The sequence below is a fragment of the Phytophthora sojae genome (assembly GCF_000149755.1).
Source record: "Phytophthora sojae unplaced genomic scaffold PHYSOscaffold_9, whole genome shotgun sequence".
NCBI lineage: Eukaryota > Oomycota > Peronosporomycetes > Peronosporales > Peronosporaceae > Phytophthora > Phytophthora sojae.
The window spans coordinates 1,254,282-1,279,587 of record NW_009258123.1 but is presented as its reverse complement, the minus strand read 5'-3'; the positions used below and the strand labels follow the sequence as shown (position 1 = coordinate 1,279,587).

At 52.0% G+C, this 25,306-nt stretch overlaps 9 protein-coding genes across 9 annotated transcripts; 2 read left to right on the top strand and 7 right to left on the bottom strand.

Moving 5' to 3' along the window:
- Window positions 1–2,198: 2,198 nt before the first annotated feature.
- Window positions 2,199–3,533, bottom strand: PHYSODRAFT_523350 (hypothetical protein; the record flags this gene model as incomplete). Its single annotated transcript, XM_009536381.1, has 1 exon — window positions 2,199–3,533. One exon carries the CDS (start codon window positions 3,531–3,533, stop codon window positions 2,199–2,201), a length of 1,335 nt encoding a protein of 444 aa, XP_009534676.1.
- Window positions 3,534–3,994: 461 nt separating this feature from the next.
- PHYSODRAFT_338537 (hypothetical protein) lies at window positions 3,995–4,663 on the bottom strand (the record flags this gene model as incomplete). Its single annotated transcript, XM_009536380.1, has 2 exons — window positions 3,995–4,420; window positions 4,487–4,663. The coding sequence occupies 2 exons, from the start codon at window positions 4,661–4,663 to the stop codon at window positions 3,995–3,997; spliced, it is 603 nt and encodes a 200-aa protein (XP_009534675.1).
- A 1,112-nt stretch (window positions 4,664–5,775) lies between these two features.
- Window positions 5,776–6,997, top strand: PHYSODRAFT_318356 (hypothetical protein; the record flags this gene model as incomplete). Its single annotated transcript, XM_009536379.1, has 2 exons — window positions 5,776–5,944; window positions 6,000–6,997. The coding sequence occupies 2 exons, from the start codon at window positions 5,776–5,778 to the stop codon at window positions 6,995–6,997; spliced, it is 1,167 nt and encodes a 388-aa protein (XP_009534674.1).
- Window positions 6,998–9,106: 2,109 nt separating this feature from the next.
- On the top strand, window positions 9,107–9,680 carry PHYSODRAFT_288505 (hypothetical protein; the record flags this gene model as incomplete). Its single annotated transcript, XM_009536378.1, has 2 exons — window positions 9,107–9,311; window positions 9,417–9,680. Coding segments are annotated over 2 exons (234 nt in total), but the record flags the coding sequence as incomplete, so codon positions are not given.
- Window positions 9,681–10,204: 524 nt separating this feature from the next.
- PHYSODRAFT_412245 (hypothetical protein) lies at window positions 10,205–10,904 on the bottom strand (the record flags this gene model as incomplete). The annotated part of the gene is made up of 4 exons (XM_009536377.1): window positions 10,205–10,308; window positions 10,377–10,443; window positions 10,549–10,709; window positions 10,802–10,904. Coding segments are annotated over 4 exons (435 nt in total), but the record flags the coding sequence as incomplete, so codon positions are not given.
- PHYSODRAFT_522197 (hypothetical protein) lies at window positions 10,905–11,219 on the bottom strand (the record flags this gene model as incomplete). Its single annotated transcript, XM_009536376.1, has 1 exon — window positions 10,905–11,219. A coding segment is annotated over one exon (315 nt), but the record flags the coding sequence as incomplete, so codon positions are not given.
- Window positions 11,220–15,317: 4,098 nt separating this feature from the next.
- On the bottom strand, window positions 15,318–15,680 carry Avh1b-96 (Avr1b-1 avirulence-like protein; the record flags this gene model as incomplete). The annotated part of the gene is made up of 1 exon (XM_009536375.1): window positions 15,318–15,680. The coding sequence occupies one exon, from the start codon at window positions 15,678–15,680 to the stop codon at window positions 15,318–15,320; it is 363 nt and encodes a 120-aa protein (XP_009534670.1).
- A 420-nt stretch (window positions 15,681–16,100) lies between these two features.
- On the bottom strand, window positions 16,101–17,860 carry PHYSODRAFT_522664 (hypothetical protein; the record flags this gene model as incomplete). The annotated part of the gene is made up of 2 exons (XM_009536374.1): window positions 16,101–17,629; window positions 17,716–17,860. 2 exons carry the CDS (start codon window positions 17,858–17,860, stop codon window positions 16,101–16,103), a joined length of 1,674 nt encoding a protein of 557 aa, XP_009534669.1.
- Window positions 17,861–18,059: 199 nt separating this feature from the next.
- PHYSODRAFT_522417 (hypothetical protein) lies at window positions 18,060–23,790 on the bottom strand (the record flags this gene model as incomplete). Its single annotated transcript, XM_009536373.1, has 2 exons — window positions 18,060–21,248; window positions 21,463–23,790. The coding sequence occupies 2 exons, from the start codon at window positions 23,788–23,790 to the stop codon at window positions 18,060–18,062; spliced, it is 5,517 nt and encodes a 1,838-aa protein (XP_009534668.1).
- Window positions 23,791–25,306: the final 1,516 nt, after the last annotated feature.

Below are 25,306 nucleotides of genomic sequence, written 5' to 3'. Positions count from 1 at the left end.
GTCAGTACACTGATAGATCCTTGGCAAAACTGGCATGGAGCAGTGAAGTCTAAATCCAAAAGCTATACTATGCTACCGCTAACTATTACGAACCACTCATGCGGAAGCAAGAAAGCAGCACTAGAATTAGTTGGCATATTAGTTGCTGCAATCGTTGACTGAAGAAATCTATAAATCGCTTGCTACACACAGTTCTGCAGCAGCGGGGGCAACCGATTACGAAGATTGGCATGATACAGAAAGCGGTGACTAGGCCAGACGTGCCATAAAGTGAAGACAATAGCCAGGATGTATGCTCTGTATCTGTGAAGAAAACGTGGAGAATTCTCTTTTTGCCCTGGCATTTGGTATATTACTGGGATAGGAAGCAACGTTAGTGCTGCTATCGCAGACCAAATAGGATTATATCCGTGGTACATCAAGTCAAACGATGACTCCTCTTGACATCTAACTGGTACATTTTCTTGAAACCGGTACGTCTCCGGTGCCGCACTGGGCCCTCCAAAAGCGTGGGCAGATCGCACCGGTGCACTACCGACAACACTGGCATGAATCAGTATATGTCTGGGTACGTATGAACGAAATGAAGTTAAGACTGAAGGTCAGCATTTTGATTTTTCTACAAGCTCTAAACAGATATCAACCAAGGTTCGCATTTTTAATATTGTAAAGCATTGCCGGTAGACAGTTAGAACTGGCAAATTTCCGGGCAGATGCTGCGGCTGCGAAGCAGGCGCAGGAGATGACCGTAGCTAATAAGAAAAATATAATAAAAAAAGTTTATACCAAAAATCTTTTATCCCAGCCTTCGCGGAGCCCTAGTATTCTGACAACCTTGATAAATAGACGAAGTAATGTCATTTGCGCAGGAAGTAAGACGTCGTTGCTCTCCAAAATCGCATGCTATTTCCTGAGCAAGTTAAAGTAACAATGTGCAATTCTGACACCAACTTTTGGTCTTGCATGTTCACACAAACGCTAAATGTATAGCTAACACTAGCGTTTGTTAAATGTTTGTTACTGTATAGTGAATGTGGCGAACATGTATGGGGAGTGAGACGTGTAGTCGTTCATCTTGAAGCTCTTTTAAATCACTTACAGTGAGTTCGTGTTATTGTGAAAAACACTTACGTGTTGGGGGGCGCACTGCTGGTCTCGCTGTTTCAATGAGCTTTAAATTAATGTAATGTAAGAGCAAATGTGCATACCGGTGGTTGTTGAATGTAATGTGACTGAATTTTTCGCCATGAGTTACAATTTTACTGATATATTGGCTTGCTGAATTCTCGAGCACGATTTAGCCTGGTGGATATTTAACGATGTCCACCCGGAAATTTGCTGCAATCGATTCAGCGGTCAACGGTGGCAACGCCAAAGCCACCTATAATGATTCGAAAAGTGTTTATTTAATACTGAAGCATGGAGACCAGGACTAAGCAACAGACTATACATTGATTTACGGTTGAAAGAGGTCGAAAGCTACGACGGCACTACCAGATGCGGCACGAGATCCCTTGCTGATACGTCAAGCCTCTTTCCTGTCTTCATTTATGGCGGCGACGGATGACTCGGACATGCAAGTTCTAGTTGATCAGCATGTGTGCAACGTCGGGAACACGCGCGCTGTCTACCAGTGCTCGCTGCGCTTGCTCGTGGCATCGGTCCCCGTGCTGCCTATACCGTTTCCATATTAAACTCCAAGCCCGGTCCTTTTAATAAAATCTGATGCAAACCCGGCATATTTTTGAAACCAATTTGGTAAAAGTATGAGTGTGTATAGGATACTTGGCGGTGCTGAGAAGCTAAGATACAACATTTTCCGAAGCAATGCCCCTCTAGCAACCGGGGCGGGATCCCGTCGGCATGTTGTTGGATCGAAAAAAAATCCGATGGATGTCGCTTGAGTGGCGGATAAACTATCTATCACAGGTATATATACTTGATTAATGGGTATGCAAAATAATAGGTAATTTGACTTAATCTCAATCGGATGGGTCAACATAGCAGCATAATTTGATTAGATCGCAGGCTATCCAGTATAACAGGTATTTTAGCTATAAACATCAGCAGCGCTCAAACCCATATTTAGCAGGTATTTGATGTGAGAATAATGGCACCTCAGTGGCCTTCACCCATGGACTCTGGATAAAATCCAGAGAACAAAACTCGAGTTGATGTACAAAAAGTCTACCTACGACTTAACTCGCTGTCCGAATTAGCTGGTCCTCCACGTCGTTGTTGAAGCGCGTAATGTTCTTTTCCCAGTTTTCGAGGCCAACCGTGTGAATACTAGGGAGGTTCTGAGTATCAAACCCCGAAATCACCCCACAAGCTTTGGCCTCTCGATGAGTCTGCATCACTGTCGTGGGCCCTAAAGCTGATAAATCACCACGTTTCAAGACCATGCGACTCGTCTCAACGAGTGTAATCGACCCTGCCTCGTAAATCGGCTCGATCAACGCCCGCGAAATGAACACAACCCGGTCTTTCTCCACGTATCTTCGAGTCACATGGCGTATAACGACACGGAAGTCCACTCCTAGCATCGAAAATGCAAAGCAGAAACTCGTCATGTGGGTGTTGCTCCCCGCCGTAAAATTCTGCAAGCAACCACAAACCATTGTTAGTGCTAAAATCATATCCAAATACACGATGCAGATACTGTAGAAACTCACCTGTAAGTAGTACAAGTTGCTGCTGGGCTGGTCCTTCTCCGGGGTCCAGATCACCTTGGCCGTCTTTCGAAAGTCGAACGGCAGCGCGTAGCTATCCAGGAACTCCATAAACTTCCCCTTAGCAATGTCATCCCCCGAGTTGTTTCTCCGTCCAGGACAGGGCAGAGCCACCATCCCCGCCTCCTCAAAGAAAGCGTCCACGCCCTCATAAACCTCATCTAGCCCCGCCATCAGCTGGTCAAACACCGTCTTGCTGTTCGAAGGAGGGGTTACCCCTCTCGTATCCAGGCGATGCTGCTTGATCAGATCCATCGACGACGACACGAGGTCCTCCCTCAGCTTCCTCTTAATGGCGCGCTGCAGACTCTTCGCCTGTTGCAGCTGCAGCCTCAACGCTTCACGTAGCTTGCCGTTCTCCTCTTCACTTTGCTGTCGCAGCATCGACTGGCGTCCAGCCACTCGCTGCCACATGACCGACGCCTCCGTCTTGCGTGCGTGGACTGGGGTCTTATGTGCTGCTGTCTCAAGTGCACTGGGGAGCGTCGAGTGCACCCCCGCGGCCAGTTTGAGGCGCTCGAGCTCGGCCGAAAGTTGCTTCACGACCTCCCTGAGCATCAGGACTTCCTCCTTGCGGCGCTGACGCCACGACTTCTTCACAATGGGCTTCTCCGGGGAGCTGGCGGAGCTGCTGCTGGTGTCGGACCAAGTGGCGGTTAATGTGTCACATTGTGTGGGGGTTGACGTGTTACTGGAGGCTGTGGAGACTGGCGCGGCCTCGTCGCCCATCTCGCAGTCGGCGAGGAACGCCAGCACCGACGACTCGTCCATGAGGAAGTCGTCCTCCTCGCTCGGGAGCATGGCGGACATGCTGTCGGGGGGTCCTGGTGGTGCTGCGTGCAACTTAAGTTGTCTTGCCAGTCGCAAGGGCGGTGACTGAACTTTTTTGTGATGGCAGTACTGGCACCATGGGATAACCTTATATTCTATAACCTGCTATAGCCGTGATTAAACTAATCGATTTATATCAGTAAATTTAATATAGGACCACATACCCTGTCGTATCGAATATGCTACATCGAAGACGTATACTACGGTACACCTCACATGGGCAATCATTTTGAACGAAAACTTGAGTAATCACCGTAGCACAAGAATCCACAGTCACGATGAGCTATTAATATAATAATAGCTCAGCGACAGGTACAGTCACGATGGGCTATTAATATAATAATAGCTCATCGTGACTGTACCTGGTCGCTGGACTCTTCAAAGCAGTCATCCGCGTATAATAGCCTATTATGCGCGGATGACTGCTTGGACTACCACGACCCGTTCACACGAGGCAGAATGGACTCGCGCACCAGCATGTCCTCGACTCTTTGGTTGAAGTCAGCGATGGAGTTCCCCCACGCGCGCACTCCGCTGTCGTAGTACGGGGTCTTCTTCCAGCTCGCGAATCCACACTGGGCTTGTCCTCGACTCAGTGTTTCGTGGTCCATAGCTCGGCAGTGAGTCTGCACCACTGTCGTGGGCCCTGTGGCGGAAGGTTTGCCGCGCTTCAGCACCAGCCGCGTCGTCTCCCTGAAGGCAACGGCGAAAAGCTCCTGGATCGGCTCCACCAGCATCCGCGAGATGAAAACGATGCGGTCCTGCTCCACGTATTTTCGAACTACGGCGCGTGCGACGACTTGCATCGGCTTTCCCTCGCGTACACTTGTGGCACAGACGCTCTTCATGCGGGTGTTCTCATCTGCAGCAAAATAACACTGTCAGCATGTAGAACCCACCGACAATTGGAGCAACTTCAGTACCTCAGCAGAAACAGCGTCGGAGCCCCCTATTGGGGTCGTTTTGAGCGCCCAGATCGCCCGCTCCGTTTGTCGGAGGTCGAATGGAACTGCGTAGCAATCCAATAGCTCCAGGAAGACGCATCTGCCCCGGTACTTTGCCGAGTTGTTTCGTCGTCCTGGGCACGGGACTTCGTGCATCTTGGCTTGCGCCAGGAAATTGTCGAGCCCCGCGTAGATCTCTCTCGTCCGTTCCCGCGATGAGGTCGCTAAAAACCTGAATGTTTCGCAGCGATAGGATAGTATCCGCCGTGCTCAGTCGAGGCTTGAAAGTGGTGAGCATGTTGGTTGCTCGAAGCCGCCTCTTGAACCCTCGCTCGATGGCCTTAATCTCCAGATCGTTGTGGCGCACTATCGCGTGTTTTCCTCGGTGCTACTTTGCAGCCGTTCTAGCTGCCACCTCGCTAGACTTTCCATCAGTGACGGTGTTCCTCCCGCTGTTTGGAAGCACGACCTCACGCCGCTTTTCGCTCTCTCCTGCCGAAGTGTCTCCGATAGCTCCTCCACTACTCCACGCAGGTGTACAATCTCCTCCCGACGGCCTTCTTTTCCTCTTTCGACTGCTCTCCTGTGCCAGTTCCAGCGGAAGGACCTGGTAGTGCGTCGTATTTCTCGAGCATAGTTGACAGCCCTGGGTCCAGCTCCAAGCGATTTCGTACTCGCTGTCATCCCCGGCGCTCGGAGAAAGAAGATTCATCTCGCCGGCCTGGATAAACGTAGAATGAGGCCACGACAGTCTCGAACGACTTTGGCGTAAGCTTTTCACGTGGAGAAGGTGCCTGATCATCACGGCTGCGCAGTTCTGCGATCGTGCGGGGCTCACTGGACTCTTCTCGCTGTTGAGCGACCTTGGCAGCAGTAACGAATGAGCCGAATTTATCCACGCAACACTTGACCCCTGCATCGTTGACAGCGCTCGGCCACTGTCCTTGCGGCTTCTAAGCCATTGAGACAAACGCCAAGTGGTCTCTGCCATGGTGCCTGCCGGCATGTGAAGAAGCCCCTGCTCAACATGAACAGCCAGCACGAGAATGTAGCCATCTGGCGCGCTCTCTCACTGGATGGTAGAAATGGGAGAGATGCTGCTCGTGTTCCTGGCGACAATACTCGCCCAACGCCAAGTGGCTGGTGCCGTGTGGAAGGTGCAGCCCAGTTTCCCTCTGCCAGGCACGCAGCAGCACTACTGTAGCACCCTCTCCTTCTACAGTACTTCAGTTTTACTTTTGAGCGCTTCAGTTACAAGGCCCAAAGCGATGGTTCGGTCCCCACCCCGACGCTATGAGGATGAATCGGAGACGTCGGCGTGCTACTACCCGCCCAACGACATGGGCCCGTTCCTGTCGACGTCCTACAGCCGAAGCGTGGCCCCACAGAAGAAAGAGCGCTCGAAGCTGCTCATGAAGGCGATCCCAGTCGTCTGTGGTGCGTTATATCGACCTCAACGACGGTCTCCAATATCTACTTACCTCGTATATAGGTGTCGTCGTACTCGTAATTGTCATCGTCATAGTAGCCGTGACTGTGCACAAATCCAGCAGCTCCGACGACGAGTCCAGCGCTGGGAACGCTGGGAATTCCAGTTCCTCTTCGGGTTCTTCATCGTCCTCAACACTGTCGGAGTCTTGCCCCGTCGTCGCTGCTAAAGACCGCACCGTTGCCTTCTGGCAGAGTGAAGTGGCTGGGTGCGACACTGTCCCGGACGGAGTCACGCACGTCGTCTTCGGGTTCGCCCTTGTGGCTGACGGCGTCGTCGTGCCTTCGTTCCAGTCCACGGACGCCAACATTTCGCAGTGTGTGCAGCAGCTCCACGATCGGTGCATTCTGGCCATGGCGAGTATTGGTGGGTCAACCAACAACCAAAACATATCGGATGTTGCAAATGCTACGCTGTTCGCACAGTCTGCAGCGGCTTTAGTGTCCAAGTTCGGGTTTGCCGGGATCGATCTGGACGATGAGACTGTCGGGGCGGAGTTTAGTGCGGATCGGACTGTTGGAATGCTCAGAGCTACGCGAGAAGCTCTGGATGCGGCTGGTGACACGTCGACGCTGTTGACTTATGACGCCTATTTCTATGAAGGAGACGCGTCCGTTTGCTCAGCGGAGGCGACTGCGGCGTACTCGCGTTGCTTCCCCACTGGAGTATTGGAATACGTCGACTGGGTGAACATTATGGCGTACAACGTCAACTTGGATAATGAAACGGCCGCTTCGATTTACGCCTCTGCGGTGAGCACGACGTTTGCTGCGTGGGGGACGCAACTGGGTGGGAACTTCTCGCTGGCAACGATTGGCCTCTGTGTGGGTGGAGGCTGCGCGTATGGACCTGGACCGAACGCGACGGTTATTGCTGAGTGGGAGACGTTTGCGCGTCAAGAAGGGTATGGCGGCATGATGATTTACTCGGCATCAGCAGAGGTGAGCGATGATTTTCCAGTAACGCGGAGTATCGTCAGTACGACTCTCAGCTCAAGTTAGTGCAGATGCATTGGCAGGCATCAACAAACTAGGCACTTGGTACATAAACAATCCAAAGTACCTAAATGGAGTTTTCAAAATGTCCTTGTTTAATTTAATTCTGATTGGACAAAATACTACAATTTTGTGTGTCCTGGTCCTGTAAAATCCGTTCAAGAATCGTTAGGCACAATATCCTAGTTTGTTGATGCCTGAGCATTGGGGATGTATACTAGAAAAATATATACACGAAATATATATTTTTTGAAAGACCAAGCGTTAAACTGAAAGAGCTAACTACCGCAATTCGCATGTAGAGAGCTGCACCCTATGTTCACCTTGATCTGTATTCGTACTTAAAAGTATCTTATACAAAATTCAACATGTTGTATAAGTCACAACTGTAATATTGTGGTTATATCTTATTTCTGGTATAACTAGAGAGCGAACGAGTTTAATCTCGAGTAAAATTGGCGATACTAAGAGTAACACACCAAAAAGAGGCACTACGAGTAATCCCAAACAACTAAAGCTATTCAGAAATTGGTTACGAATGAAGTATTGCTAACAACGAAGAACTGTGAATAAAATGTAACGAAACGTGTATTGTTGTCTACGAAAATGGATCGTAGGACTCGATATGCAAAATGAAAAAAATGCTAGCTACAACCTAGCACGTTCGAGTTGTTCTCGCCAGCCATTGATCGCCTTAATAGGCCACGGCTCCAGCAACATCTGCACCATGGGTGTAGGTATGTTAAGACACTCGGCTAACTCTTGGCACTCCAGCTTGACTTGCGCACCGTTGGAAAACTTCGTCATCCAGAAGAAGACGCCGTTGGTCTCTCCCCACGAGATCCCCTTTCCCAACAGAAACTGCTCCACCTCACTACCGGAGTCATCGGGAATTTTGAATTCCTTCATGAGGTTCCAATGTAGGGGTCTGGCAGGGTACTTCAAGAACTCTCGAATCAGCACGTCGACGGAGAATCGGTGAGTGTTGTCTCCGCCTTCTGTGAGCGGACCCACGCGCTTGCGCTGCCCACCACTTAGCTTTCTCGTTGGTAACGCCTTTAGCATCCCTTGAATGCTGATCTCCTTCTGCAATGTCATGGCAGCGACGACATGGGAGCATTGCCACCCTGTTTGATAAAAGAGGGCGCAGTCGCACACATACTTCTTCCGAATCGCCTGAATCTAAAACCGCAGTGACAGTGTCAGATCCAAATCGCCTAAGTGTGCTACTACCACATATCAAACTGAACGTACTGTTTGGGAGGGGATTGATGGTGCAGCCGTTATCATTCCACGATCGAGCAGTGGATCTCAGCTCAGTAATCGAACTTGGTGAATGGACAAGCAGTGCCATTCCACCAGGTTTACAGCCATCCCTGGCGGTAGTTTGCCGTTGATGGAGTTCCTGTAGCTGCCAAAATGAAACAAATACATAGTGAGCTTAACAACTTTGACTCGCACAGCTGTAATACTCACATTGTGGCACGGTCGCGGTTCAAAACAGCACTGTGAATGTTCTTGGGCGATACCACGAACTTGGAAGCGTTAAACAAGAACGCCTTCACAAACTTCGCCCGTGTGTCCTTGATCATGTAGTGATTAGACTTCTCTTGGACAAGCGTTTGCGCGCGCGCTACTACACCACTCATGAACGGACCTAGAATGCACGAGATACACGAATAATAAAATCAATCGGTACACACCATTAGCAAATGATAAACAAACGTCATCTTACCTTCCGAGAAGTGGTTTAGAGCTGGGCGAGCCGGCTCGCTTTCTTGGAGACCAAGAATACGAGGAATTGAGTCGTTCAAGACGACCGATGTGCTTGCCCGAAGCGTCCCGACACACACCTTCTACACCTTTGCCAATCCAAGTTGGCAGTAGTGTAAGGCAAAGCCGAGAGTCCCGTAAATACGAAAAATATTTTTTTCAAAAATTTATTTTCGAGGATTAGTACAGACCAATGTGGATTTAGTCCACAGCAAACATCTAAGTTCCATACTCCATGGGCTCGCTACGAATAGCAGCGGCGACAGACCTTGCGTCCGCTTACAGTACAGGTTGTGGACGATGTTGCGGGCAGTACAGTACAGTACTGCCCGCACAGTACAGTACAGTACTGCCCGCAACATCGTCCAGCGCCAAGCCGCTGATGTCAAGAAGAGAGGCGGCGCGCGGGCGGCGTGCACGAAGTGTACTCCAGAAATGGAGGAAGCTCTCGTGGGCTACCTGGAAGACAACTGCCAGTACACACTCGTGCAGATGCAGGAAATGCTTGCGTTCGACTTCAGGGTGCACATCAGCACTTCGTTGATCAGTAAGAAGCTTTGCGATAAGCTTTACACTGTTAAGCAGGTACGCCTTCAAGTTATTATGCTATCACTTTTACCATCTACTGTACTAAGTATGTTCCCTGTGATAGGTTCGCGTAGAGCCCGAGACCTGCAATAATGCTGTAAATATCGAGAAGAGGAGGGTGTTTGGTGAAGCGTTGCTGAAGCATGAGCGGAACGGTGCTTTTATCGTGTATTATGACGAGACCAACTACAACCTGTACTGTAAGCGGACGCAAGGTCTGTCGCCGCTGCTATTCGTGAGCCCATGGAGTATGGAACTTAGATGTTTGCTGTGGACTAAATCCACATTGGTCTGTACTAATCCTCGAAAATAAATTTTTGAAAACAATATTTTTCGTATTTACGGGACTCTCGGCTTTGCCTTACACTTCTGCCAACTTGGATTGGCAAAGGTGTAGATCACGCGGTGATGAGCCTCAAGGGCATTCTGGGACGGTGTAATGCCTACGGCGGCGGCGACGTAGAACCAGTTCCCCCACGTGTCACCCAAGTAAATGTCCTCGAACCACTTGGCGTAGTCTCGCTCGTTTTGTTGGATCCAAAACTCGAGAAAGAGTTTACTGAGCGCCTTGAACTGCTTGGCCGAGCGAGCTTTACTGAGATAGCGAATGTCCGGTAGCACGTTGTCTTCGTAGAACGCAGGGTCCTTGAGTAGCTTGATCTTCTCTCGACTTTTCCGCACGAGGTGCGGGTAGCAATTAAAGAGAATTACATCAGGCCAAACCTCCTTACAAGCGTTCGCAATGCCTTGGGTCCTATCGAGGCTGCCATAGGCAAGGGCTAAATCGACTCCGAAAAACAGTCGGGTAAAGTGCTTGGCAGTCCGAAAAAGCGTTGCGTACGCCGTCTGATGCTCTGTCTTGACAAACATATACATCCAAGGGACAAATGTTTTGGAGTACTGTTTTCGCGAATAGTGCGTCGTGTAGGTCCCAAAGTCTACGAGGGTCCATCCACCTACAAAAACAGAGAAAACGGTCAGCTAATGCACCTTGCCACGACTAGTAACACACCTCGAAGCTTACCGAAATGCAGTTTATATGTTCCATCCGTAGCACCCAAGACGCCAATATCCCGCCGGCATTCGTAGGCCTTGGGAATGTTCAGGAGCATGTGACGCGAAGTCAATATGAGCCCGAAAGACTTTGCTACCTTGCCATCCTGGTCAATGAAGTCGTGTTCAAAGCACTCAAGAACGATCACACCGTGCTGAAACTGGCGGGACTTGTTGGCAAACTGCGTTGCGGCGTCCGCAGCGCTGATGTCGTCTTCGTGACCAAAGAAGTCACTCTTCGATGTACACAAATGTGTGTACGCCCACTCTAGTAGAGTCGCAAAGTTGTGAATCTCCCACCCACCTGTGGCAGAACCAAATGCAAGACAACCACAATTGTTCAGAATTATTACTATCAACCCAAAATAAAGTACAGAGCTGCCAAAAACATCATACCTGACTGTTTCTTCCGGAGTCCAGCTTTTCGGTTCTTGAGCTGACTTTCCGTGGGTAAATGCTGAAGCATGACTGGGTTGTCTCCGTGATGATCTAGCAGCAGCTACCGGCACTTCTTTGGTCCAGCGCCGCCGAACAGAATGCTGCCGATCTCTCGCTTCAGCGCACCGTGAATTCCACGGCGCTGAGTGTCTTGATCTTCGTCTCCATGCATGTCTGTCTCCTCCAAAACCAACTGAGCTCCGCTTTCGTCCTGGGCTTCGCCTTCCACCTTAGACAGCCGCAGCCGTTTGGGGCAATTAACATGGGACATGCAGCAGTAGATACGAGTACCGTTGCCAGCATTGCCGTAGTTGTGTTTGTACTTGTAGTGGAATCCGTCTAAGACGTCGATGCCAATCTGCGCCTCTTCAAGGGTTGGGAACACCTCGCACTCTAGATCTCACCTGTTTTGACTTTACGCGTATCCCCGCCGTGATTTACTCCAGGATAAGCCGCAACCACTAGAGAGTTGGGCTGGTAGCGCTTTTTGTAATGCCGAACTTCCGGAAGTTTTCGCGCAGAACAATTATAATGAAATACTTCCGTACAGAAACTGGGGCGATATTAGTTTTACGGACCGCACCTATTTGAAGCCTCGAGAAGACCTACGTGGAGGCCGGGATAGCTTGGGGTGCGAATCGCTCCACTGTACAGCTCCGACCAGCAACTTGTTGCGTACAATTTAACTATTAGTGACGCACAAAGTAGATAAGCAACAATGAAAACGCAGGCCCAGGATGAATTATCGTCCTAGAGGCTAGTTGAAACACAAAACGCGAAATTTTGACAGGCCAAAAGCGCATAGTATAGAGTAAATAAACACAGCCATGCTTCATGAATTATAGTACCATGGTACCATAATATGTTGCTTTTTGGAGAGGTTACACATCAGTTTAAGAACGGAATCAAAATATAAAATATATTCCGGAAAAGTGCTGAGAAGAATTCCGAAAGATCCTGACTTGACGTTGCGCGACTTTAGATGTCTCGGATCGTCGGCGAGTATTCTCGCTCGGTTGCTGCGGTGGCCCCCACCCTCCGCGGGCTCAAACTCGCTGCCGTGGCACTGAGCGCGCTACTGTCAAGAACACGTATCTACCAAGCTACCAATCTACCATGCAACCTATCAACGCGGCGTGCTCGGTCGCTGCGGTAGCCCCCACCCTCAGCGGGCTCATACTCGCTGCCGTGGTACCGAGCGCGCTGCTACGAAGAACTCATCAAGTCCATTATATGCCAAACATTTTTTTGTTCGTGTAGTTTCTCAGTGCCCAGATCGATCTTCACGCTGTCCACTGGGACTGCAGCATCATCTGATACTGCAGCGGAGGCTGATGCAGATACCGCGGCGACGTCTGATTCCTTGGCGGCCACAGCGAGCGGCGTGGAGGTCACGGGGGACGACGATGACGGCGTCGACGAGTTTCAGCGCGCGGGTACAGGCGCTCAACGCGCACCAACTGATCATGGAACTACGTGTAAAGGAAGTATGCTCCATTCGGCTCAAGCGCTGAAGGCTGTGTGAACTACTGGGACCGAGGACGACCACGAGAGACTCTACTAGGCCGGAGCTGAAGATTGAATAGGCGGGGCACCGCGATCCCAGAGCTATACTCAACTGATTAGAGGTTTTAACTAATCAAGACATTTTCAATTCAAAACAGCTACTATTTTTCGTTAGACGTTGAAGTTGGTCCCATCCATACTGTAAACGATCACTTTACTCCCCGATTGTTTTCTCAAGTAAGGTATCCAATACACCCTAACACAATAGACCAGATAATATCCAAAACGTTAACGTAAGATATCATTTAAGCCTCCACCTGCTATATTTCGTAATAAACCTGTGTAAATAAGTAGATTTGGGCTTTCAATGCAAACTTTTAGATTTAAAAGACCCTTACACTTGAAATTTGTATTGGTCCAGTACCTACTTTTTCTGTGGGCCACACATTTGAAGCCTCAAATTAATCCCTATTGGGCTTCTCGTACTACAGAGTAGCACTACCAGGATAATTGGTCTGATTGGATAACAATATGTAGATCGCTTCATATGATTGGTTGATGTAGATGCATCTCATAAGGGGCAACATGCGAATTGCGGCAAGGCCCGATACACCCCGAGACCAGAGATATCATTGACGATTCCACTCCGGTCGTCAGCAGTGCTGGCTCAGCACCGTTACAACGATAGTTATGCTGGTAGATTAGTTGGGAATCCTCTCGTGACTTCACGCAGCTACACCGTTCACGTTATTGAGTCGTAGTTCGTCAATAGTCGTGCTTCCGTACTTTTTCGTAACCAAATTTACTCCAGGACATTGAAACATCACAAAGACGGCGGTTTTTGGACAGATCTCGTTGGGCCGAAGCCAATTATGGTCTTAGATTTCTGAAATACTGAATATTGACGTCACTAGAACATTTTGAAATTTCAACTTTCCCCCTCAAAAATCGTACACCACACTTAGTCAGGGTCCGACTAAATAGCGTGAACGGTGTATTGAAAATAAACCCCCAGTTTCAGAAAGCAAGCCACACACAGCGAGTACCCAGAAAGAAAGAAAAAACTCTTGGGAAGCAAAGAAGTCCCGCAAGCAAAGGACTCTTAGGTTGCTTTTCTAGGCAAGCTGAAATAAGGCGGATAAGAGTTAAAACAAGCTTCATGTAGCCGATTGAAGACAGCGCGTTGATTAGAGTCATTATGCCTGGCCAAAAGTCGTGAGAAATGAACACTGTACTCCGAAAACATGTTAGTGATACCGGTGGCATTCACAATACACTAAGTCACTGTAAGAGCTGTTTGCAAACGCGTTGTATGCTTGCGCTCTATCAGTAGCACTTGAAATCCTCAAACGAATTGGAATCGGTTATCTAATCCATACGCACCACCGCGTGGCCAGAGTGATCTGGCAAAAGGATATCAGTGTTATCGAGAATAAGATCTTCTCATTTCACTCAGCTTTCGGCAACTAATAAAAAGCCTCAAGATGAACTCCGCAACCATATTTAATAGCCAGGTTTACACTTACAGACAATTTGTTGTCGCAAGTATCAGCTACTATGCAGTTAGTGTTTGTGCGAACACTACATGTACAGGACCTGATCGGGTTGTGCTTTCTTGTCAGAAAGAAACACTATAGAGCTAGTGATGCCTTGGAGACTGCTTGTTCTTTTTCGTACGGAATACCTCCTAGCCGCACTTTGAAAATTCACGCTCTAGTTCCCGCAGCCCCTTCATGCGACGCTCACAAGTTGCTTTGGTCATCACGGCTTTCTTTTTGGGTGCTAGCGCACTCACGACTCCAACCAAGTAGGGGTGATCTCTTCTCTCAATGACTCCTAACAGATCCCTAATCCAGGTTGGTAATGGGGAAGCTGAGACCGAAACATGGGGCCGCTCTCGGAAGACCAAGGGAAAGTTGATTGCAGAAAGCTGAAGGCTGATCCTTTGAACCAGCAAAATCTCGAGAGGTATAGCGAATGTCTACAAAAGATGAACATAATCCTTTTTGAGTAGCAGGGCTGCCATTTGTTTAATGATGACGATGGCCACGGAGTATCGGCGCCATATTGTAAGTTAATGCGTTAGCTTCTGTACTCAGTGTTGGCGTGATGGCACCGCGTGATGGAGTTTCAGGGGAAAAAATCGGGTCGAGTGAGGGAGTACTCTTGCGCTAGCGAATGACACACCCAATGGTTGACCACATTCATTCACCGGGTCTGTATGGTAAAAGCCTAAAACTAAAACAAATACTTCTATCGGGTTTCGACAGCAGTATATCTACACTTGACGAAGAGCTGTTTCACGCCGCTATCGTAAAAGGTAAATAGGATTTGGCTGGTCCGATTCTCAGCGATCAAAAACGCGAGTGCCCGAAATTGTTGTCCATAGCTTTGTGTGTTCGTCAAGTCAGATGTCTGCCTTTGCACAGGAGAAAATAGTTGGCGATATCCCTGTCGTAGCGAGTAAAGATCAGCGGCTTTACTGTAAAAATAAGGAACGGAATTCTTGAAATGCAAAAGAACTAGGTCCCGCTGGTTAAGGACTCACATGCGAACTCGCCCCGGCTGAACATTGCGTTATTGAAGAGCCATTATTGTAAGCCTATGCGAATAGCAGAAATTGTATCGTGGGCAAACCGCGCTAATGCTCCTCGTTTTTGTGGATTTCGGTCGGATCGAACTTTCGAGTAAAGACACGAGGATAGCTAATCCAAAAGTGAGAAATTGAACTCGTGCTACTACATGTAATAGTAGTAGTACTTCGAGAGTAAAGAGCGCTGCTCTCCACAAAATTATGCTTAGCAAGACACCACAATATTTTTCTCGAGACACGTTCAGTTATTCGTTTAGCCCTACGAAAATCCATACGTGCTATCTCTATTCTAAACGATACGGTTCCACATGCTGTTTGTTCAGGACTTGGCAGGCACTTCGCAGCGATAACCTTGCTGGCTGGTCTTGAGAGAAGTTACGGGTTCTTGTAAACGGGGGCACCCTTGCTCCTTTGCTTCTCAAGAACATTGTTCATCAGTCTTTGGTACTCCGGGTACTTTTCGTGTCTTAGCAGGTGGTTAAAGTCAGCCTTGACCTTCCTCCGATCGATGCCCACCTCCTTGACAAGCGCCTTCATTTGCTCCCTCGAGAGCGGACCCCTCTCTTCGGTCTCAGCTTCATCGTCGGCAACCTTGTAATCGGGGTGGGTCCTCAGAAGTCGCTGGGAGCCGAGTGAAGTCGTCTTCTCCACCTGGTTGAAAATCGTGGCCGTCGAAAGAGCCTCACTGGTAGCCAGGAGGGAAGCGACGACCACTAGCAGAATTTGAGAGAGATGCATGGTAATTTTGGGAGACTTGAGTGCTGGAGCGTGAATTTCAAAGTGAGAGGCCGCACCACCCACGACCAGTTCCAGGACGCCCAAGCGAGCGGAGCCAGCATTACCCATACTACCCAGTGCAGTGCTGGGCCGCTGGGCACGTGCCCCAGTACTGCATTATGTGTGCTGCAACACGGGAACTAGCTCCAATAATTGGAAGGCGATATATTCACTTGCGATTCGCTTCGGAAGCGTGCGTGATACGTTTTACAAGGTATTTTATAGCGTAATACAGGTAATGTTCTGTGCATTGTTCTGTAGTATGAATTGAAGGACAGGACGTACCTAATCAATGTTCTGTCCGTCTAGCCACTATCAGAAAACTACGGTAACATCCATTTATAAAAATTACTGATGCACACGCACACATCTCGATTCCATTCACCACCGCAGCGCTTCCGGGAGATACTTCTCCACGAGCCCAAGGTAGTACGGAAGCTCGCCCTCAACGCTGATCTTCTGCACGGCATCGTCTGACACACACGCCGCTCTGCCGAGCGAGCTGATCCACTCCTTGGTGTCCATGTCCTGAGGCGCACACAGATCATCGTAGTTGTCCTGCTCGTACCAGGTCTTGAAGGACCAGAAGCGCACGACGTCCAGCGCTTCTGCAGGCAGCGCCGTCTTGTTACGAGACAGCACGCGGTGCAGATACTCGTCCGGGGTCCAGGGCAGCACCACGTTCTCCAGTCCGCAGTGGCCCGCCGCACCACCACCACCTTTCTCAGCATTGGAGTGGTCCAAATTCAGCTCGTTCAGCTCGGGGAACTCGATCGAGCTGGGAATAGGTTCGCCAACGACCCACGTCGAGTTCTTGGTCATCCACTCCTGCGCCGAAATACTGCGCAACACGGCGTTGTCGTCGTCCGTCCAGCACAAGAAGAGCATGCCCAACGCTCGCAGGAACACTGCGAGTTGCAGCCAGTCCGGGTGTCCGTCGTCCTTCACAGCAGCGGCAGTGGCCAGCATGTACTTGATCACCCAGCTATTCTGCCTCTCCGCATCTCCCGTCAGCTCCATCACGCACTTGCACGCTTCGGGCACCGACATCCGAGCATGACCCAAATCCCCATACTTCGTCACTTGGGTCTTTACGAACGCAGCGGTCTGGTACTTCCTCATGATTTTCACGAAAAGAGGGTGCGGGTCCGCCTTGTTGCAGACCAACGACATGATCTCCCCTCCATCCCATGGCACGGGGTGGTCCGAGACTTGCACCTGTTTCTCCAATGGATCAATGCACAGATAACTCCCGTGGAAACTGCGAAGTGCAACACCTCCAGCAACTTGTGCTGCACTTTCGGCATGGTGCGGCACAACTTGGAACGTCTCCCACGTGGAATTTAAGGGTCGGTCGGCCAGAATGGTCCCGTCCTCCTCCACGCACAGAAATTTGCCATGCACACTGCGCAGGAAAACCTCCCCTGTTGCACCTAAAAGGGTCTGCCACATGCACCCATTGTTTCCCTTTGAGCTCACTTCAATGTTGCCGTCCTCCCCCGCTACAAGGCACGTGCCGTCCGGGGTCTGCAACGCCATCATGCAGAACCAAGTGCTTTCTTTCGGTCGCACGGGGAAAAAAGTGTTTTTCTGGAACTCCGACACCATCGGCACTTTACGTAGACACTCGTTGCCGTTGTAGAGGAAGAGCACTTTAGCGTCGGCAATTTCGGCAAAACCCCAACCGCGATAGAGACCCACCAATCGGTCGTGGCGTTTCGCGTCCTCCTCAGCCTCCAAATAGAGCGCCCTAACCTGCTTCTCCTCCAGCGTGGCGAGGGTCGCTAGATACAGCACGCGCGCCAGCCCCAGGCCACGGAACTCCTTGTTCACCACCACAGACTTGACGTGGGCTGTGTTGTTCTTCTCCAACGTGAAGATGAGCTTCCCCACGGCGCCGCGCTGAGTGGCTGCAATAGAGTTTTCAAGTTAGCGTTAGAGATGGGTACACCCTATTTGCATTTTATTTTAGGGATGGTGTCGGCACGGCACGTACAGGCGAAGAGCACCCAGCGCAGCTCCTTGGAGCGCCGGTCGCCGGTGAACTGCAGCCGGAAGCGCGCGGCGGGCGCGGGCAGTGCCTCCGTCACGGGCGCGCAGGCCCCCAGCGGCGGGGACAGCGATAGCGACACACTCTCCATCCTTTCCTTTGGTCGGCAAAATAGCGAATGAAAAGTGGAAATGGAATGCTGTGCCTAACCGCAACGAAAAAGTTCAACCACTTCCCAAAACCATACGACGCTTGGGCGGATGGGAAGATGAAAACTTCAACACCAACGGTTCGTGCAAGGCAACAACAGCAAGGGTGATAGCGTTGGATATGACAGGGGTTTAATTAAGTTAAGGTTTCGATGTGGAAGGTCTGCGCTGCAACTTCCACATGGCGTTAAAGTCACTTTTGCTGTCATTGTCTTGCCTTGGGGTGCATGCGTTCGTGCTGGATCTGCGCGGACTTGGGCTCACTGATAGAGTAGATGCCGTCGACGGAGGTCGTGGGGCCAATACACTCGTTGCAAGTGGTTTTGCCGTGTTTGGCGGACTGAAAAATGCAACAGATGCGCTGCCTGACGACGTCACAATTGCACTTTTAGGTTGGAAAGACCCTCCCAGTTGGCTTAACCGAGTCGGGGAGGAGGAAAAAGTTGCCGGCGTGAACTGCGCATTCTCCTGGCGTGTTGCAAAACGTGGCGAGGATACTTTCGGTGGACTGGTGCCATACATTGGGGGCCCGCGACTCGATAGAGTTGCCGTATTGCGCTCGGTGGAAATGTTGGGAACGCATGGTCGTCCGCTTGGTTTGGTTAGAGATAGTGGAGCAGGAGAAAATAGTCGCGAGACGGCGTTGTTGTGGCCTTGTTGCTGTTGTTGCTGCTTCTTGTCCTTTATCCGTCGAGCCAATTGAGTCGTCGGCAACGGCTCCAGTACCCGCGTTTGAGAGTCTTTAAGGTCTCCAGCGGCTTTTTTCGGGGATCCGGTAGTCGTTGGACGGGTCACGGGCTGCCACGGTTTGTCCACGACAAAGAAGGATGGATTGCCCTGTTGCTGCTGCTTTTCCACTGTTTCGAGATTCCAGCGGTGGCGTTCGAGGAGAGAGTTGCGGATACTGTGCAGACTTGCCAATGGCAGTCGTCTCCACCCGCGTTCCGAGAGTTCCAGCATTTGTACGCGGGTCGAACACATGAAGACGGTTCTGGCAAGGTCAACGTTGGTTGAGGTGGATGATGCAGCCGCGCTCGTGGGCGTCACTGACGCTAAGGTGGCGGCGATATAGTTGTTGTTGGCGTGTGTTGTTGATGATGCAGCAGGTGATGTTGGTGAGGATGGAGGAGGTGGCGATCCAGGGGGGGCATTGTTCGATGCAGGAGAAGTGGCAGCTCCAGCTGAGGTGATTGCTGCTGCCACTGATCCACTGGCTGATAACATGTTGGCACTTGCAATCGCAACGCCGAAAAACTCTTGCGGTCCGATGGTGGCCACTCGAACGAGCACTTCTTTAGTTGAGGTCGAGTCAATTGCTCCGGAATTCACTGTGACCTCAGCGACCGGCACAATTCGACGCAGATAGACAGTCACTTCTCCACTCTTGACGATGTAAAGTGTGCGCAAGTGCACGGGTTCTTGTAGGAAAATGTGGCGAGGTTCGTAGAATTGGTCCTGGAGGTCGTGTGCCACGCGGATGCACTGGGCGAAGTCGCTATCGCGAAGAAAGCTCAGCGTTGCGAGGAATTCCGCGCACTCGACCATGGCGTGTTGCACGGATACGCCGGGTATCATCTCAGTTAAGGCTTGCAAGTGCGGACGCTCCAGTACTAACAAGTCCACTTCACATGCCGCCAGAGCCGAGGCCGATCGTTGAAGGCGAGTGACAAGGGACAACTCGCCAAAACTGTCTCCAGCTGATAGTGTGGCCAGTACATCGTACTGCTTGAGTGCAAGTCCCGGTTGCAGCGTGTTGACGTCCTCGTTCACAATATTCACGTTCCCTCTCAAGATAAGGAAGGCGTGGCTTTCGATCTTGCCCTGTCGGAACAGGAACTTGTCCTTCTGAACGGTGAGGAAATTTGCAAAGCGAGCGATTCCCCGGGCAAGTGTCAGTGTATCCACGTGGGAAGGACGATCAAACTTGTTGACGAACGCTGTAGGTTCGAGTAGGCGAGCCATGAAGCTGATCTCGAACGGGGAGCGCTCGGCTGGAGGTAACGACAGAATGCGTCGAGTCTCCGCGCGCGTGATGCTGAGTGAAGATGCTGGCTGGTCCCAAGCCACGCGGTCCGACACGAACGGAAACTCGCCCGCAAGTGTCGGCTCGGCGTTGATCCTTCTCAATAGATCCAAGTACAGCGTTTTTCCTTCGAACTTCTGCATGTAGGCCGCCTTGAACTTCTTGACGAAAGTCTCGAGATGGCGAGATACTGAGGGGTTTGCCAAGTGCAAATTGCGCGTCTTCACAACGAGATTCCACTCTTCCTTCAATGACATGGCAAGCAAAGCCTCGGCATCAGCGTCCAGCGCACTAACCCCATTCAACTGAGAAGCGCCAATGTACCCCTTCCGTGAAATACCAACACAAATGACGCTTCCCGCAGCAACTACGTGCGCTGTTCGAGGTCTGCACAGGATCCCCATTTCTCCAAATCCTTGGTAAAGTGTCTTCCTGCACACGACCGACGTTCTCACTCCCACCTTCGCGTCCTCTTCTTCCACTGCTTGCTCTCCACCCACTATCACTGCGCTTTTCGGTCGTCTCGGATCTCTTAGAGGCTCATCCAGAACCACATCCACCTCACCTTCAGCCAAAATGAAATACCGATCGTCCTCCTTGTCGCCTTGCTGTATAATCTTCCCTCCTTCTTCATAGTGTTCCAGCGTGCAGCGATCCAATAGATACTGCCTCTGGCGAGCTGAAAAATGCTGGAACACTCGCTGCTTCGCCAGGACTCCATGCATTCGCAGCAAATGACGGTGCAACATCAATTCGTGTACAGGCGCTAGCAACCTAGCGAAAGCCGCCTCAGGCAGAGCAAAACACGATACATTCCCACTGGCCACAGCATTGAGCGTCCTCGACACCAGACCTTGCAGCAGCGATTCTTCGCCAAAGTACTCGAGCTCCTCGTGCGTGTGCAACTCAATCTCCATCTCGGCTTCAACCTGGGAACGTCTCCACGAACTCCGTCGAGCGAAGATGACTCCACCGGAGCTGTCCATGGGGATAAACCCCACTGGTCGAGCATTACTCATAGCGCGAGAGCGTCGACGCTGCGTGATCAAAACTTTGCCTTCCTCGATGAACAACACGTCACGTTCGGGCTGGCCTTGGCAATAAATGTACTCTCCATCAGCGTAAGTCACGGGCTCCAGTGATCGCAGCAAAACACCTTCCGGACAGAGTCCCTCTTTCACGACATGCGCCAGGAGCGGGACTCGACGAATCAAGCGGGCTTTCCGCACGGCTTCGGGCGTAGCAGCTTCACTCTCATTACTGCTGTCCATGGCGTACTCACGCCGAGTCAAAAGTTTGGCCACAAGCTCATCGAGCAAGTGATCGTGTCCGTTTCGTCAGTGTCTTCACCCAGCTATTGCTGGCGGATCAACAGCGTTCGATCTGGTTTGTACAAGCTTCTTTCTCATAAATTAATGGGCTTCCTTTGGTCTGTAATGCGAGTTGCCAACGTTGGCGCTCCTAGTGCTTTTCGTCGACTGCTCACGGCTCCGTCTGCGTCTCCTTCGAGTTGGCATCTACGTCGATAACTTTAGAGTGTAATGGTACAGGTGCGGGTGGCGGTGCGGATGCAGTGTCGTCGTCTTCAATGTCAATGTGTGCTGCAGTGGGAGACGGCGCTGACGCTGATGAGATAATACTGCCAGTGTCGTCGTCAGCCACCGTCGGCATTGGTTGTTTCAGCAGCTGCGGCGCGATGGAGGAACGAAGTTCGAAGGCGACCTCCATAGCTGTCGGTCGTGCCGCGGGATCCAGGCTCAGGCAGCGCTGAGCTAGTGCGCGGATTGCGGGGGGACAGTCGTCACGGAAATTGGGCAACAACTTGCCCTCCGACACGAGGTGAACGATCTGCATACTGCGCATCTTGGCGTTGCGACTGAAGCCGTACGGAAGAGCGCACGTGTCGATCTCGGACAGCACCACGCCAAAGGAGAAGAGATCGCTCTTCTCGTCGTAGCGCTTGCCCTCTAGCACCTCCGGCGCGCTCCACAGGATGGTGCCGATGCCGTTAGTCATAGTGTCTTCCACCGAGCGCTCACGACTCAGTCCGAAGTCGCTCAGCTTCGCGCGCAGTCGGCGATCCAGCAGCACGTTCTTGGATTTGAGATCACGATGAATCACGATAGGCACGAGCGAGTGCAGGTACACGAGCGCCTCAACGATGTCACTGCTAAGCGTGAGCTTCTCCCTGCTCCAGCTCAGTTCCTTCTGAGCGATCGGGTTCGCTAACAGACTCTCCAGATCACCGCGCGGCATGTACTCCGTGACCGCACAAAGGTGTAACAGCGACTGCCAGGCCACGCCGCAAAACGCGACAATGCGCGGGTGAGCTAGAAGTGACGCCATCCTGATCTCCTCCGCGAACTGTTCCAGCGCCTCTGGGTCCTCCCGCTTCGTAGGCAACAAGCACTTCATTGCCACGTAGCGAGCCTCATACTGACCCAGCCACACCTCACCGCTGCCGCCTTTGGCAAGCAGTCGCAAGAAGTGGAGCTGTGCGAACGAGATGCGCTTCGTCACGATGGCTGGGTCTGACACAAAACCGCGCAGGATAGGGCTTTTCCGGCACAGCTGGTCGTTGGATAGCGTGATCTCGGCCCGCGTGGTGGCCACGAGGGCTGAGGTACCGCCGCGAATGCCTGGGGAGCGTCGGCTTCTGGGTCTCGCACCGAAGAACACCTCCATCGGAGTGAGTCGTTCCTCGTCAGTTGCTCCCGCCGTGGCCAGTGTCGGAGCGAGCGGTCCACCCAGCAAGTGCGAGGTGGGGGACCAGCTTCCGTCGTCCCACGATCCTTCCAGAACTGCGCGGTCGTACGCGTCCTGTAGCCACGCGCGCGAGCGGCTCAGCCACCACACGGACGTGCCGAGCACCAAACAAATCAGCATCGCCACCGACAGCAGCACGATGGCCGTCGTGGAGAACGTCCCCGCCGAGGGCGTCGACTCGAGCTCCAGCCACGCGTCCATCGCCGCGCTGGGCGAGGCCTGACACAGGTCGATCTCTGTAAAGCTGCTGCCGTTGACTGTGAGGCTGGTGCTGCCGCTGCTGCTGCTGATGTCCACGTCATCCGCCACGCCTCGACACGGCAGAATAAACTCCACGTGCGGCTGGCACGACTCGGTCCCTGTAAAGCTCGCGTCCGTCAAGTGCACGGCGAAGAGCGCGTCGCTCGGCTCTGTGTCCTCGGGCGTATGCCGCCTCACCACGGGCTCAGGCACGGCCGTGCTGCGTCCGTCCTCGACCCAGTAGACCCCCGCAAACTGTTTCTGGCCGGCCATGGCCGACGCGTACACCGCACACCTGGTGAGGGGGATCACCTGCTCCGCGGGGCAAGCCGCGGGCAGAAAGTGTCCAATAATGCCGCAGTTCTCGACGCTGCAGGCGCTGCTGTTGTCTGTGGATTCCTGTATTGTCTTGACCTCCGCCAGCGCCGGCAGCAGGTCGCCCATCCCCTGGCTGCAGGCCGTGAAGATCTGCACGAGCTGCACGTCGTCCCCCGCGCCCGACGCCGACGAGCTCCCGACAGGTGACGCGAACACGAAGCCCGAGTCCCACAGCAGCGCGCGCTGCATGAGCCCCGACAGGTCGCTCCACGCGAGCGAGTAGCTGGACAACCGGTCGCTCACGGCGCTGGGCAGCGCGCTGGGGCTGAGCGAGAGCTTGGCGGCCGAGCTGCCCGCCGTCTCCAGGTTGTACAGCCGCGCCACGAGGTCCCCGGCGGCGCGCACGTCGCGCGCGAGCAGCAGTAGGCATGTGAGACACAGGATAGCGCCCAGGGGCGTGCGGCGCCGTCGCCGCCGGTAGCGCGCGAGCAGGAAGAAGGCGCCGCGCCGCCGCACCGGAACCATGCGATTTGACTGCGGACTGCGCGCAATGTTGGGGCCCTCGCCGACTTGACTTGAGTGGCAGAGTCGTAATTTTGGAATGACCGAGTCGGGGCCTGCTGCCGGCTTTTTGGGTCCAGACGGGACCGACCTCGAAAGTACAAGCGTGAGCGGATTGACAAAGGTTGCAGCGATTTGCGATCGGTGATCGCCCTCTGCAATCGGGCGACCGTCGCGACGGACTCGGCTTGCAGTGCTTGCTGCAAGTTGTACATGTATGTTTGCCTTTGTGGGGCGAACCTTGCTATTAAGGCTTTGGCGTCCTCAGCAGCAAGCGTGCCGGAAACGCCGTGTAATACATGAACCTGCGAGCGTGCTAGGCTCGTAAGCATGGTGCCGGTGTCACATCTTGTTTTCTTTGTGTCTCATCACTTGAGCTCAGTTGCGTAGCATTGCCGAAGCTACATTGATACTCCACACAACTTCAGTCGCCATGCAAAATATATCGTTAAGAAAAGTTATCGTACAAAAAGCGTCAGCGGTAGCATTGAGAATCCGCATCAACCACGAGAAATTCAGCTTTAGTGTGGCGGGTGCGCAGTCATATACATCTCGACGTCGGCGCCAAAACTCGGTGGCGCACTAAGGTAGCGAGCGTGGTTGTACACGTACATGTACGTTCACGTCAAAATGCCCAGCCTCGTCGTCGTCGTTCATCCTGGTGCCGTAAGTACCATCGTTTGTCAAACATAGGGACCTTACTTTCCAGGGTACTTCATAAAGCAAGTCGCGTGTAGCCGCATGTGGTATTGTGCTTTTCAGTTGTTTAGGCAAATCGGACGTGTAAAACAGCTACCTACTAAGATGGGGCTAGGTTATCGGAGCAGATTAGCGGGCCCCTCATAGGGAATTAGGACCAAGAATTGCTAGTCCGATGGAAGCATCCTACAAACAGCCGAAAGCCCGAATGTCGCCCATTCTCACGGCATTCGGGGTTTGAGGTCTTACCAAGGACTCCTGTCAAGTCTTGTGGCAGGACTTTCGTACGAGCTGACTCTAATACGGTGTATGTCCGACGCAGAATAAACCTAGGTAAGCACGATGCGGTCGATACATTAAACAACCAAGTCTTCTCCCTTCGCCTTCGTGGGTTCCAGCACTGATTGCTTCCCCAAACAAAGCTTGCTTGGCTTGGACGTCCATTGAACGGAGAGCCTCCGGGAGACCGCTCATCAAACTCGTCCGAGATTTGCATCTCAGATTTAGAGACCCCCAACCTCAGATTAACTGACCTCCAAAGTCCTACGTAGGACTCGGCAAAATGACCGAAAGGCACAATAAAGGGTTCAATTGCGAGAGGGCGGGAGGTGGGACCACCGACCGCCGCCGCGGTCACGGAAGGCACGTAGACTGCCAGCGCGCCGAAGACATGCTGTCGGACACCTCGGCATGGCAAGCTAGGTGGCGGCGGCGATCGCTTTGGCTGTCTTTAGTACCTAGCTTAGGCAAGTGAGCTCGAGCTCCAAATTGACAGTTAGGT